The 13,531-nt window shown below is 47.1% G+C and overlaps 1 protein-coding gene across 1 annotated transcript in view; it reads left to right on the top strand.

Annotated features, from left to right (window-relative positions):
* Positions 1 to 13,531, top strand: part of CACNA1F (calcium voltage-gated channel subunit alpha1 F) — an 85,298-nt gene that overhangs the window by 26,608 nt on the left and 45,159 nt on the right. Inside the window, exons 9-14 of the mRNA XM_066616263.1 lie at positions 2,056 to 2,222; positions 4,875 to 4,955; positions 6,904 to 6,994; positions 8,449 to 8,475; positions 8,567 to 8,727; positions 12,608 to 12,833. Coding sequence (XP_066472360.1) covers positions 2,056 to 2,222; positions 4,875 to 4,955; positions 6,904 to 6,994; positions 8,449 to 8,475; positions 8,567 to 8,727; positions 12,608 to 12,833 — 753 coding nt within the window. The remainder of the gene's footprint in view (positions 1 to 2,055; positions 2,223 to 4,874; positions 4,956 to 6,903; positions 6,995 to 8,448; positions 8,476 to 8,566; positions 8,728 to 12,607; positions 12,834 to 13,531) is intronic.

Raw genomic sequence — 13,531 nt, forward strand, 5'->3', positions numbered from 1 at the left:
TGCCATATTTGGAGCTGGGAAGGAATTTCCCACCTCCCATCCCAACCAGATAAGGACCCTGGGTGGGTTTTGGTTTCTCCTTGTATTTATTTATTTTTTATTAAATTTCAATCTCCCTGTTCTGCCAAGGAGCTCAGGAGATGTATAAGGTTCTCCTGCCTGTTTATCCTCACAACAATCTACCAAGTTCCTGTAGGGAACCCCTACATAGGTGCTGACATGGTAAGGGCAAGCTTGGTGCAGGAGATCAGGACCTTGGTTAGTTCCTAGTGAAGCATGTATCAGAGGCCAAATCCAAAGCAGCAGCATTTATTTATCTGGAGCCAACTGAGTGTTTTATAATCCTGCAGTCAGGATGTTGTCTCTAGCTCTGTTCCTCTGAGAAAAGTTTGTTTCTTAAAGGGGTTATGCTTTGTTCCTCAGGTGCTTCGTTCCTTCTAGCTGAGCTGAGAAGCCTCCCACAGCATCTGGTCACAAGATGGTGATGATGGGATGGTCTTCTGAATTGTGGAATGTTCAAAGGAGGAGTCATCTTCTGAGTCAGAGGAGGGAGGCAGAACTATCTCCTTGGACAAAGCAGATGCCAGTAGTGCTGGCTCCTGCTACTGAAAATGGAAGCAGACAGCCATTTCTGTCTGAACCATAGTTTTCTTGTACATTTGGAAGCTCAAATATTGGCCTGGCTTTTAAATTATGGCTAGCATCAGCCATGGTTTGGCATTATGTCTAAGTCAAATCTTAAATACTCCTACTGTTGATGTAGTCCAGATTCTGTAGTTCCACCTTCCAGGAGGAGGAACTGAAGAGGCGATAGGATGGTGGAACTTGGGTCTGTCTGGTGACAACCTAAGGAAAGATTCATTCAAGTTGAGTTATCTGCTTTGCTGGGCACTTTGGCATGATGCATACGTAAGTGGTGGCTCACCTTCTTGGAAGGTGTGTTGCAAGCCATGTCCAAACTAGTAGATGGTGCTATTCTTGAATGCATTGTACTGCTTATGGAACTTCTGTGTCTTGCAGTGCTTTTGTCTCTAGACTACTGACTTGGAGAGCAGGAAGCAGTGCAGTGTGGGAGAGCCAGGCAGGACAGTAAGCCTGATTCTATGCCACAACCAGGCCCACAAATCCTACTCCTAGTCAGGCATGCTATAAACTATGACCTGCATCACCCATAATACAAGTTGGCCATTCATGGTACTTTTTGTTTGTTCTTGCTCTCTGTTCACAATGCTCTGGGGATATGTGATAAATCAGTGGGTAGCTGATGTGTGTGATCCAGAATTTGTAGGGAGGGAGGGAGGACTCATTTCATGGGACCTTATGACCCATTCCAACTTTCTGATATTTTGATTGACCTCTGTATTAGGGAGCCACAGCTGTCTGGCTGTGCCAAATGCAAAACAAGCAGCTGAGAGCACAATCCTAACTTGACCCTGGGCCGGCACAAGGGCCAGTCTGGGAGGGTTGCAAATGTGCTGTAAAGCACATTTGCGCCTCCATGGAAGTAAGCTGCACTGGTGCACAGAGGTGCACCGGTCTGCGGAGGCCAAATTCAGCCTCCGCAGTGTCAGGAGAAGGTAGGTCCATACTAGCTGAGCCCACTGTGGGCATGGGAGGCAGGTGGAGGGCAAGGAGGAGGCAGGGAGGAGGCATTTCAGGGCTGGGGAGGGCAGGTGGGGAGCAGGAGGTGGGACCAAGAGCCAGCTGTTTTGCCAGATCCTAGCCCCTGTTCCTGGGGTGATGCAGAGTGGTTTCTGGCTGCTCTGCTTGGATCTGTGCCACCTTGTGAGGTGGCACAGATCCAAGTAGACCCATTGGGGCCACTGCGGCTCTCCCTGGGATAAGGGGAATTTTTTCCCCTTGCCTTGGGCCGAGCCTCAACCAGCCCCAAACTTGCGCACGATACAGCGCAGGCTCCCTGGCCTACCTGTTCCAGTGCAATTTAGCATTGAGCTGTCAATCAAAGGCTGTGCTACTGCTGGCAGGTGGGCTTTTAATTTCCTAGTCTGCTGAGCAGTCATGTGCACAGCTAATTTGACCTGTTCCTTCCCACAGAGAATTCTCCAAGGAGCGAGAGAAGGCAAAAGCCCGGGGTGACTTTCAAAAGCTACGGGAGAAGCAGCAGATGGAGGAAGATTTGAAAGGCTACCTGGACTGGATCACCCAGGCTGAAGACATAGAGCCTGATGAGGAGGGGGACGAGGCAGATGATAAGCACACCCGTAAGAACCCCACCTGTCCCCTTTCCCCAGCCCTGGTTTGCCAAAGATGCTCTGCTGTTATCTGGGGATGGTTTAGTCAGGAGCCTAGATGCTTCCATCTGGGCCTCGTGACAGCTTCGGGCGAGGGGATTAGAGAGGAATCTATCCAAGTCACAGCAAGGTTAGCGGAAACCTGAGCAAATTGCCAGCTTGGGAAAGAATCCTGTTTGGAATGAACAAAGAAGGGAAAATCTAAGTTGACAAATATGTGCTGGTGAAAGCAGGATGCCCCAGTCGTTGGGAAAGTGTGGGACATGCAACCTGGAGGCAAGACTAGAATTGATGGGCAGGGCAGGCGAATCCCTCTGCTGCTTCACCTTCCTTAGTGTTGTTTCTGTCATTCACCTGCCCCCTACCTTTTGGTGAGGGAAGGGATATGGAGGTTGACTCTTCCTTTCAGCAGTGCCTAGAACTAGCCAATTAGTGACAGCTTTTGCTTGTGTATGCCCTTCCCTATGGCTGCACTCTGCAGTAAGGAAAAATGGCAGAGGATTCCAAGGTTACCACCCCTGGCACTGAATTAATTAGCTCTGGACCTTGTTAGCTGCTTGGAGATCATTGAGCCAGTGGCGAGAACAGCTCAGGTCAGAATGGAGAATAGTTGCTTATACCCTTTCCCTATTTAGCCCATCAATCTGTATTCCCTCCCCAGTCAGCTGAGGATAAATTCCAAGAATCTTGGTCCATAGCCCTTTGCTGCTTTAACTCCCCTCTCAGAAATGGAAACAGATCCTTTTGCCAGGGGAGAGACTGAGACGAACCACAAAGGGAACCTCCTGTACTCAGGAAATTCAGGGTGCTGGTATTTCATTGCACAGACACTAGAGATGGCAGCCAGAAAAGGCATGTTCGAGTTCATATGGCAAGACCCTTGCCATAATCAACAGCACACTCACTTTTTGGGGGCTGGTCGGAAATACCCCTGGCAGGGTCAAAAAAGAGGGAGATCTTGAATCCACACTGGCCAGTTTGCAAAGCTACTTTCTAACTTCTCAGCCACAGCAGGGGGCAGGCAAAGAGCCTCACTGAACATTTAGGTTCCAGCAACACCTAAACAGGCACACCTGGCTGGAAGACTACAGCACTACATGGACCCATCATTGGGCTTGCATGTGACACCGGGCACCCACTGCAGTGGATCACCCATCTAGTCACATGCACACACACATTGTGCCCTTTGCATCATTGTTGGCGCCTGCCACACAGTTGGACCAATGTAACTGTCATTACACTGCCTTCCCTTGCCCCCCACAACTGTCTGCCTTATCCATCATGGCAGCAAGGAACAAGGAGTCTCCCCATTGCCACTGGAATGAGGATGCTGCAGACCTTGATCCCTGGTAGCGGAGTGGCCCTCCCTCTCTCCCCGGCAGAGTTCCAACCTGAGCCCAGTTGATATAAGAAGCAGCTAGGTTGGGGAGAATGGATCCCTATCTTCTAACAAAGCAACAACAAGTGTGATTAAATCAACATTTTTGTTGTGAAGTCTCAAAGATAGAGCTGCATCTGAAAGAAAACCAGCAAGAGGGGTTGCCATCCATCTCATCCCAGCAGGGCTCTTGTGCCTTTGCAGGTTATCCAACAGATAGCGAAGTAGCAGGTGTAAGTGATGTCTGGCTGCACCAGTTAGTTCACTGTCTGTCGTGGAGTTTGCAAAGCAACACAGAGCTGTCTGGAACAACTAATGATCCAATCGTATGGGCCAGTTATGCCACTGAAATAAGTGTTCCAGTGGAATAGCGCATTTTCCATAAACATGATACAATGGAGCTCATAGGCTGTCCACTACCAGAAGCAGTGAGCAGCTCGCTGTGCATGTTGATGGACACCAGATGCCTGCTGTCCCAGATAGGACCACATAGGGGGTAGGAAGGAGGAACATGGTGGGAGTGGGGGAGTGGAGGAACAATGGGGTGGGGTGGAGGACAGATCAGGCCCAGGAAGGGGGCGGGTTCGGCAGCAGTTGCATCTGCCAAATCCTCACTCCCCTTTCCTGACTTGACCTGCCTTCACTGGTCCTTGCGGACCCGCCACCTTCACAAGTAGACCCATCCAACCGGAATTCTGAGAAAGAATTCAGAGAAAACAACAAAGGATCTTGCCATCCATATTGGGAGGGCAGCAGCTCTGACGTTGACATTGCATTTTGTTGATATTCGGGGCATATTCATTGTTAGGACTCCTCCTTATCTCTCCCACATCCTACCTATATCTCCACTCTGTTTTGGGGTTTACCTTGGTGGTAGTTGCTGCAGCATCAGAGGCAGGTCAGTGTAGCATTGCACTGTGGTGCATCTGTTGGCAGAACAGGGACTGTGATGGTGCAGCTGTTGTTGCACTGCTGTCCAATGGCACACATCATATGCTATGCTCCTCAGATGGGCATTTCAAAAGTATATAATTACACTGCTAACTTTCTAGTTTAAGTCTGGAAGCAAACAAATATGCTAGCAAAGAGCAAATCTGAACAGAGCTTTTAACCTCTTTCCTCCATGGTTTTTTTATGTGACTCATATCTGTCTCTTCTGTTCTTCATCCTTGTTCCTGAATTCTTTCCTCTCCTGATCATCCCTCCAATCATCCTTTCATGTGTCTCTGCCTCCCTTCTGGAAGGCATGACTTTGGCGGACCTGACAGAGAAAAAGAAGAGGAAGAAATGGTTCAAGCACAGCAGCCACTCAACCGACACCCACAGTAATTTCCTCATTTACCTCTTTTCTTGCATGTGTATCCATGTTTCATTTCCTTTAAGGGCTAACCAGCAGAAAATATTCCAAATACATCATGCATTTCCATGCCATTCCCCCCTCCCCCAATACTTCATCCATAATTTGTATCAATTTAATTGAACTCAAAACTAGATTCCAATTTCTGTAGGTCAGTGACTCTTCATTGTACTGAACACTGCAGCTCTGATTTGTCTCTATTTTGTGTATCACCAGATTTTCTTACCTTATGGCCAGCAGGTTGATAGTCTTTTGTCCAATTGCTTTCCATTCTGGAATCTGATTCTCTCGTTGGGTTCAATTTGTGGGCCCAATTTGGAAGTGCTCTTTCACTGTGTTTATTCTAAATGTACCATTCCTTTCCAGGGTCAAGTTCTGGATCATTATTTTAAAGGCTCTGACAGCGCAATCCTATCTTGCACTGGAACAGGCAGGCCAGGAGGCCTGCGCTGTATCCAGCACAAGATTGGGGCCAGAAGTGGCTCAACCGGAGGCAAGGGGAAACTCTGCCCCTTACCCCTGGGTAAGCCACCACAGCCCCAATGGGTCTCCTCGAACCTGCGCCACCTCAAGAGGTGGCACAAGTCCAAGGGGAACAGAGCGGCTTGGAGCTGCTCTGCACTTCTCAGGGAACGGGGTTGGGATTTGGCATAACAGCCAGGTCCCAGCCCCACCTCCTGCTCCCCGTCTGCCTGCCCCCTGGAACCCCCTCTGCCTGCCCTCCCCCCTGCCCTCCCCAGACCCCTGCGTCAGCGGAGCTCAGCCGATGCAACCTTCCATCCTCAAGTTGTCATGGAGGCTGGATGCAGCCTCCGTGGATTGGTGCACATCCCTGCACTGGACTAGCCTACACACAAGGAGGTGCAAACGTGCTTTACGGCACATTTGTGATGCTCCTGGGCCTGCACAAGGGACTAACACAAGGTTAGGATTGCTCCGTGAATGTCTGCAGCATAAGTAGCACTGATTTGCTGGTGGCTGTGATATCACCAAGACATTGCCACACACCCCTTCTATTTTCCAAAGCAATTTTACAGATCCTTGGAAAAAGGATCTGGTTTTTGTTTCGTTTAATTTGGTTAGTAAATGAACTGGTAAATTAATAAATGTGCTGGCAGGCCACTTCAAGAATATGGAAGAACAAGACTCAGACTAGACAGCATTTGATTGTTGGTATATGTTCCTGTAGATAAAATAGTAAAGGTGAGAAGAAGCTGCATTCTCAACATAGCTGAGGGATGTGCTGTGAGTTCTTTTTTAAATTACTTCTCAACTGTCTTCAAAGATCGGAGGCAGATTATCATAAGAAAATAAGAAAGAGCATGCTGGATTAGGCCAAGAGCCCATCTAGACCAGCTTCCTATATCCCACAGTGGCCAACCAGATTTCTCCAGGAGCACACAAGACAACAAGATACCTTGACCTGTCCTTACACCTGACATTCATAGGTAGGCTACCTCTAAAATACCGAGGTTGCGACAGTCATCATGGCTTGTAACCTGTGATGGACATTTCCTCCATGAAGCTGTCCAATCCCCCTTTTTCAGTTTGAAAGAAGAATCACTGCTCATTGTGTGCACATACATCCTAGTTCTGCCTCAAGTAAGCAACTGTTCATATTGTTTCAAGGCCAAAGTTCATATTGTTTCTAAATCTGTTTGGCAAGACACATTTATGTCCACACATGGGTGGGAGATAAAAGCCCCTCCCAAATCACTTGCAGCACTCTTCAAAACTACTGTTTGTCTCTAGCCTCAGTTGTCTTACTAGGAAGGAATCATGATTTCCTGTATTGCAAAGGTAACTTCAGAATGGGCCATGAGTCTTGCAAAGTAGCAAGGCTGGAGACTTGGAAATATACTGTAGAGGGGTCTTGGTGTCATTCTGAAAAATCTCATTTGCTTTTCTCTCCCCAGCCAGTCTCCCTGCCAGTGAAACCACCTCTGTGAATACAGAGAATGTGGGAGAGGATGAACACCATCAGAACAATTGCTGTGATGTGTGCTGGTGAGTTTGCTTGGAGAATAGTGGGATAATGCTATGTTTTCAGTACCATGGGTTCCATGTTGACTACTGTGGGCAGATGATGAGGAACATAGGACTTTCCTCTTTTTCCTAGAAGCAGGATACAAGCTCTTCATGTGAAAGGTCTCCAGTACAAAGCCTGGCATCTCCAGTTAAAACACTGGGAAATACCTTTGCCTAAGATCTTAGAGAACTGCTGCCAGACAGAGAAGATGAGATGGGAGTAGATGGATCCAGTGGCCAGATTCACAGTGAGGCAGATTCATAACTTACTTAGCTTCTGCTAGAGAGTGCCAGTGGGGATTTTTCTCCTACAGAAAATGTGATGAGGTGATCCTGTGTTATAAGTATTGAAGCTGGCACAGTCTTTGCCTTGGGGTAGATGGTGCATTTGCCTTTCTTTACCTCATGGTAGGGGCTCCTTTGGTGGTTGATGTTCTGAATTCATGTACTTGATAGGCATTTTTAAAGACTTGTTTTGTTACACCCCAATCCTTACCTCACCCCCCCCATCGGAGCTAGTGTTCTGATGGTGGGGAGTGCTTTATGGCCATTGCGAACAGCTTGTGGCGGCAGCTGCTGAATCCTAACCCTTTCCCAGACCCGACACCGCAGCCTGGGTCCAGGCAGACCTGCACCATCTCTTCTGGATGCACAAAATTGAGCAGTGGCAGCCAAAACTGAGATGGGAACTCTTCTAATGTCAGGGCTGTTTGGATATATCCAATATCTGAGCATTTTAAATTCTTAACTGTTTCAAGTATTATTACCTGTCTGAACTTTGGGGAAAGAACTAATATTTCCAAGAACTCCATTTTCTCCAAGTTTCACACCCCATGTCACCAATTCCATCCTGTCTCTATAAAGTACATTCTCCCACTTTCAGTTTTCTTACAGCAGAAGAGTTCTCTCCCCACCTCATTTGTGTCCGTAGTTATGCAATTTACCTACTGAATGCAAAGCGACTGCTCTGAACCACGCCTGTAGGGAATACTGTAACCAACAGCTCTTCTGTATTATTAGGTCAAAGAGCTGGTCTGAATGGGCTTCATTCAACCCTGTTCAACTCTAAAATGATAATCTGGAGTTGTCATACCTTTTCCTGCTCCTGTGCCTTTAATAGCAACTTGAGGTGCAGAACTACAGCTTGTGAAGTTTTTCCTGTAGTGGAGATGCAGTGATAGGTTTTGTTTTTTCTCCCCTGCTTAATTCAGCTGTGTTGAAAGATACAGCAAGAAGTCCAGTAGAAAGGGTAGCACCCCTATCCTGAGTTTGGAATATATGTGAAATATGAAATTGTGAAAATATCTGCTGAATTTTTCTGTGAACAGCTGTCTTTGCACTCCAGAAAAGAGTTTGTAACTTTTTTAATTTGCAGTTGCAGTGCAAATTTGATTTCATTGATTTCTTTTTATATTTCTTTTATTTTTCCGCAGGGGCAAGCTCTCAAAGACCAAATTTGGGTGCGTACCATGCAAGCTGTTTTCCGTTTGCCCTGTGTTTCCTATGCTGGGGCACTCATTAGTGACTCCTGTCCTCCTCTTCCTGCTGCAGCCGGCGAGTGCGACGCATCAACCGCCTCTTCCGGAAGAAATGCCGCCTGGCTGTCAAATCTGTCTCTTTCTACTGGATGGTCCTGCTGCTTGTCTTTCTCAACACCCTCACCATCGCCTCTGAGCATTACAACCAGCCTGACTGGCTCACACAAATCCAAGGTGGGACTGCAAGAAGTAGGGAATATTGAGAAGCTCCAGGGAGTCTAGCCATTAGAGCAGCATCAGGAGACAATCTAAGAGTACAGGTCAAGCCTCGCTGTCCGCTGGGATTCTGTTCTGGAACCCCCAGTGGATAAAAAAAAAAATCTGGATACCAAATCAGTGGAAAAATAGCTTTAAAGACCCACTGCCAGTTTTCTTGCTCCTCCATTGTCGCCGCAGAATGCGTAGGTATAGACCAGGAGTGTCAAATTCATTTTTTACAGCGGGCCAAAATAGCATTCATGTCTGCTGAGGCATTAAGCAAATCATGATCATAAATAAGCATTTTTTTCACTCAGGAACTCATCAACTGCAAATGGCAGAAGAGAAAATACGCAAATCTTGAACATATTTTCAAGATAGGGGAGAGCCAAATTATGATGTGGGCCACCCCGTCAGCAGTGACACCTGAGCTCAGCTCAGCAGCTGAGAGCAGCTGATGGTGGTGCTGAGAGAGCCTGAGGGCCAAATAAAGAGCTTCCGCAGGCCACAGCCAGCCTCTGGGCCTTATGTCTGACTCCCTTGGTATAGATGCTATACTGCATTCAGCTGCTAGATGGGGTGACTAATGGAATCTAATGAAAGTAAATTATTCCATATTCCATAAAGCTACAGGTGGGACCTTTGTATCCGCAAGGGATCTGTTCCCAGACCCTCCATGGATATCGAAAACAGCAGATAATCAAATCTGCAATTTTCTTCCCACTTGGGCTCTGAACATGACTGGAACCTTGCTGAGTGAATGCAACCAGAGCCCTTCTGAGCCTTGGAGAGGCTGTGTGCCACTGCACGCAGCCCCTCTGGGGCTCAGAATACCACCTGGAGCCTTTAGAATGTGAATTCCAGTTTTCACCCTAAACTGGAAGTCATGTTCTAAAGGCTCTGGGCTGCATTCTGAGCCTCAGAGAGGCCATGTGCAGCCTCTCCGAGGCTCAATAAGCAGCCCGGAGTCTTTAGAATGCATTTTCTAGTTTTTGCTGAAATCTGGCAGCATTCCAGCAGATTTTTGGCGACATTCTCCCAGACACAGTCAGAATGAGGTTCCAGTCACATCTTGGAGATCTGGAGGGGGGGGGCATCCGGGGGGGTCTAGCATCTGGGGTAAGGCAAATCCACGGATGCTGAATCCGCAGATAAAGGGGCCCACTTACATTTTTAACCTCGAGAAGCTTGAAATAAGTGCTGTTTAACAGCACAAAGTTAGGAAATTGGATTTTGGTGCTTTTTTCCTTACTACAAGGTGGACCCTGGTATCAGGGATTACAAATCAGTGGATACTGAGGTTCCACCTGTATTAGCATTTGTGGTTGGGATGGGGCTGAAAAACAGGAGTTGATGGTTTTTAATCAAGATCTGAGATGCAATTGGCTGAAGCATTTGAATGGTGTGGTATAGAAAGCAGATTATCTAAGTCCTATTTCCAGCTATTTAAGCAAAAACCCCAGCTATCCACCTCCTACGTTGGCTTAGATTTTTCACTATCATCTCCTGTTTGTATTCTGTAGCCATACTAGGCCAGAATTAACACTTCCTCCTCTCTCCCTGTAATGTTTACCATTTTTCTAAATTTCCAAATTAATAACAGACAATACATATACAATTCATAAACATAAACTATCTGAAGTATGGCAAGTATGAAGCAGCATATATTTAATTATATCCCTACTCTATCTATTCTGTACTTCAGATTATATAATTCTGATCTCCATGATAACTTTTTATACTTGTCTGTCACTAATCTTTTTTTATAACTAACAGCCCAATCCTATGCATGTCTACTCAGAAGTAAGTTCCATTGTAGTCAATAGGGCTTACTCCCAGGTAAGTGTGGATAGGATTGTGGCCTAAATTTGTTTCCACTATTCTTATTCTTCAAATCTGCAAAGCATTATCTCTCTTTTTTCTTCGTATATAGAAAGTCAATGAGTAGTTTCCAATTTTCTACAAAATGAGAATTTTGTTTCCAAATACTGATTTTTCTTTTGTCAGTTTGCCCCTTTCTGCGAAGTCTAAAATTTTTATCCACCATCTTCTGCTGGGGGTACTCCTGAAGTCTTTCATTGTTGTGCGAAGAGTATTCTTGCTGCACTAGTCATATATAAAAATAAATTTCAGCTTTTTATCTCCACACATTCCTTTGTCAATCCCAATAAAAAGATTTCTGGTTTCATTTGTATATTTACTTTTAGAATCTGTTTCACCTGGGTACCAATCTGACGCCAATACTTCTTTGCTTTTTTTTAGTAAGGCAAAATATGTGACGATGTCATCACGCTATGAGTTGCTCAATTGCCAGTAGCAGCCAATGAAGCAGAGCAGAAGGTGGAAAGAAACAGTGCAATGACATCGAGTCATACATGTTGCCTGACTAAATGTTACGAGTCAGAGGAGTTGTAGTCATGATGGCATGCAATGACAGCAACCACACAATGGTTGTCATATGTTGTTGTCATGTGACCAGTTTGTATTACTCAAAGAAAATCAGGCAGCTCCACTCATACACCAAACATTTCCTTCTGACACCACCTCCTGCAGTTCAGAATCCCCTAAGCCTAAGGGGGTGAAGAACCTCTAGTTCTCTCTCTGCTCTGTCTCCTCCACAATTATCTTATGTCTCCATTTTATTTTTTCCCATTTCACAGATGGGAAACTAGAGCTGGGAGATAGTGTAACTCATATAGCCTGTACAGTACCTAGCACACTGAGGGCGCAATCCTAAGGTGGACTTGGGTTGGCACAAGTCACTTGTGCCGGCCTGGGAGTGTCGCAAACGTGCTGTTAAGCGTGTTTGTGCCAACCTGGGAGTCAGGGAGGCCAGCACAAAGAGTTGCATCAGCCTCCCTGTGCAGGATACAGCTTTGGCGAGGTAAGTTTGCGTCGGCCAAGCTTGGCTGACGCAGAGGTCTGGGTGGTGGTGGTGGTGGTGGTGGGGAGGGCGGGAAGGAGGCAGGAGGGAGGTGTTTTGGGGTGGGGTAGGGCAGGTAACGGACATTCCTGGGGGTGGGCGGATGGGGAGCGAAGGTGGGGCCAGGATCTGGTGGTTATGCCAGATCCTGACCCCATTTCCGGTGGCGCAGAATGGCCCCTGGTCACTCCATTCTGCTCAGATCTGCCCCACTTTGTGAGGTGGGGCAGATCCAAGTAGACCCATTGGGGCCACTGCAGTGCAACATGGGGTTAGGGAAAAGGTTTCCCCTTGCCTCGGGTTGCTCCGCTTTTGGCCCCAAACTTACGCTGAATGCAGCGCAGGCTGCTAACCTGCCTGCTCCACTGCAAGTAAGGATTGGGCTACCCATGGCATTGGAATAAAGCAGGGGTGCCCAAACCCTAGCCCTGGGACACTTGCGGTCCTCGAGGACTTCCAGTCCAGCCCTCAAGAAGCCCCCAGTCTCCAGTGAGTCTCTGGCCCTCTGGAGACTTGCTGGAGCCTGCGCTGGGCTGATGCAACTGCTCTCGGCATGACAGCCAACTGTTCAATCTTTCGTGTGAGCTGTGGAATGAGGGCTCCCTCCACTGCTTGCTGTTTCACATCTGTGATGCAGGAGTGGCAGCAAAGGAAAGGCTGGCCTTGCTTTGTGCAAGGCCTTGAGTTATTGCAAGAACTTCATTCGTTCATATAAGGTCCATCTCTAATATATTCATTTATGTAAATTTATTCACATTTGAAATGTAAATTAATTCTTTTTTCCCCGGCCCCCGACACAGTGTCAGAGAGATGATGTGGCCCTCCTGCCATAAAGTTTGGACACCCCTGAAATAAAGCAAAGCAGTTGGAGCAATGACTTGTTGGAGATTAATTCATTCCATTGTCTCCCCCACACCTCTCCTCTTCCCCCAGCTTATGCCAACAAGGGGCTGCTGTCTTTGTTCACTCTGGAGATGCTGCTGAAGATGTACAGCTTGGGCCTCCAAGCCTATTTCGTCAGCTTCTTCAACCGCTTCGACTGCTTTGTGGTCTGCGGTGGAATCCTGGAGACTGTTTTGGTGGAGTTTGAGATAATGCAGCCCCTTGGTATCTCTGTGCTCCGCTGTGTCCGCCTTCTACGAATCTTCAAGGTCACCAGGTCAGGTGGTGGTCATTGGCAGACATTAACTGGGAGTGGGGTGCTCAGGGGTAGCATAAAGTTGCCACTGACACAAGATTCCTATTGCTTAGTTTGATTGCAAAAGATGTCATGCTGAAGTGTCCCAGTGTACCTGAAATTAGTATTTGCTTATTTCTCACAATTATACTCTGCTCTTCCTCTAAAAAGCTTCAAAGTTGCACATATACGGTTCCTATATTGGACTGCCTGATCTCCTGAGGTTCAAAGGGTGATGCTTGGAGGCATGGTGATTTTTTAAAAAATAAACCCCTCCCTTCTACCTGATCTCCAGTGCAGAACTATCATCCCTCTTTGCCATGTGCTTTCAAAACAAATGTATAGTGCTTGCCATGGTTTTTTAACCCCCGCCTCCTGTCAGTCATTCTGCCAAACAGAAAGAGGGAGAAAGGTTTTAGGATTGGAAGAGCATACTTGGGAAAGGGTGTTTTGAAGAGTCAGCTAGTTGAGTCAAGGACCCAAGTCCATCAGAGGACAGCAGCGATGATGCCCAATGTGGTGTCAGTTGGTGCACATTATTTGTAGCCCAAGGCAGGGCTTTGCTCCAAGGCCCAGAGGACTCTGGCACAAACGCTGAGTGCAACTGAAATGTTATTGTGATGAGAGAAGGCTAGAGGAGGGCCCTGTGGAAAATTGCTGTCCAGTTGGCTCTGCAGGCC

The sequence above is a fragment of the Tiliqua scincoides genome, chromosome 2 (assembly GCF_035046505.1).
Source record: "Tiliqua scincoides isolate rTilSci1 chromosome 2, rTilSci1.hap2, whole genome shotgun sequence".
Lineage (NCBI taxonomy): Eukaryota > Metazoa > Chordata > Lepidosauria > Squamata > Scincidae > Tiliqua > Tiliqua scincoides.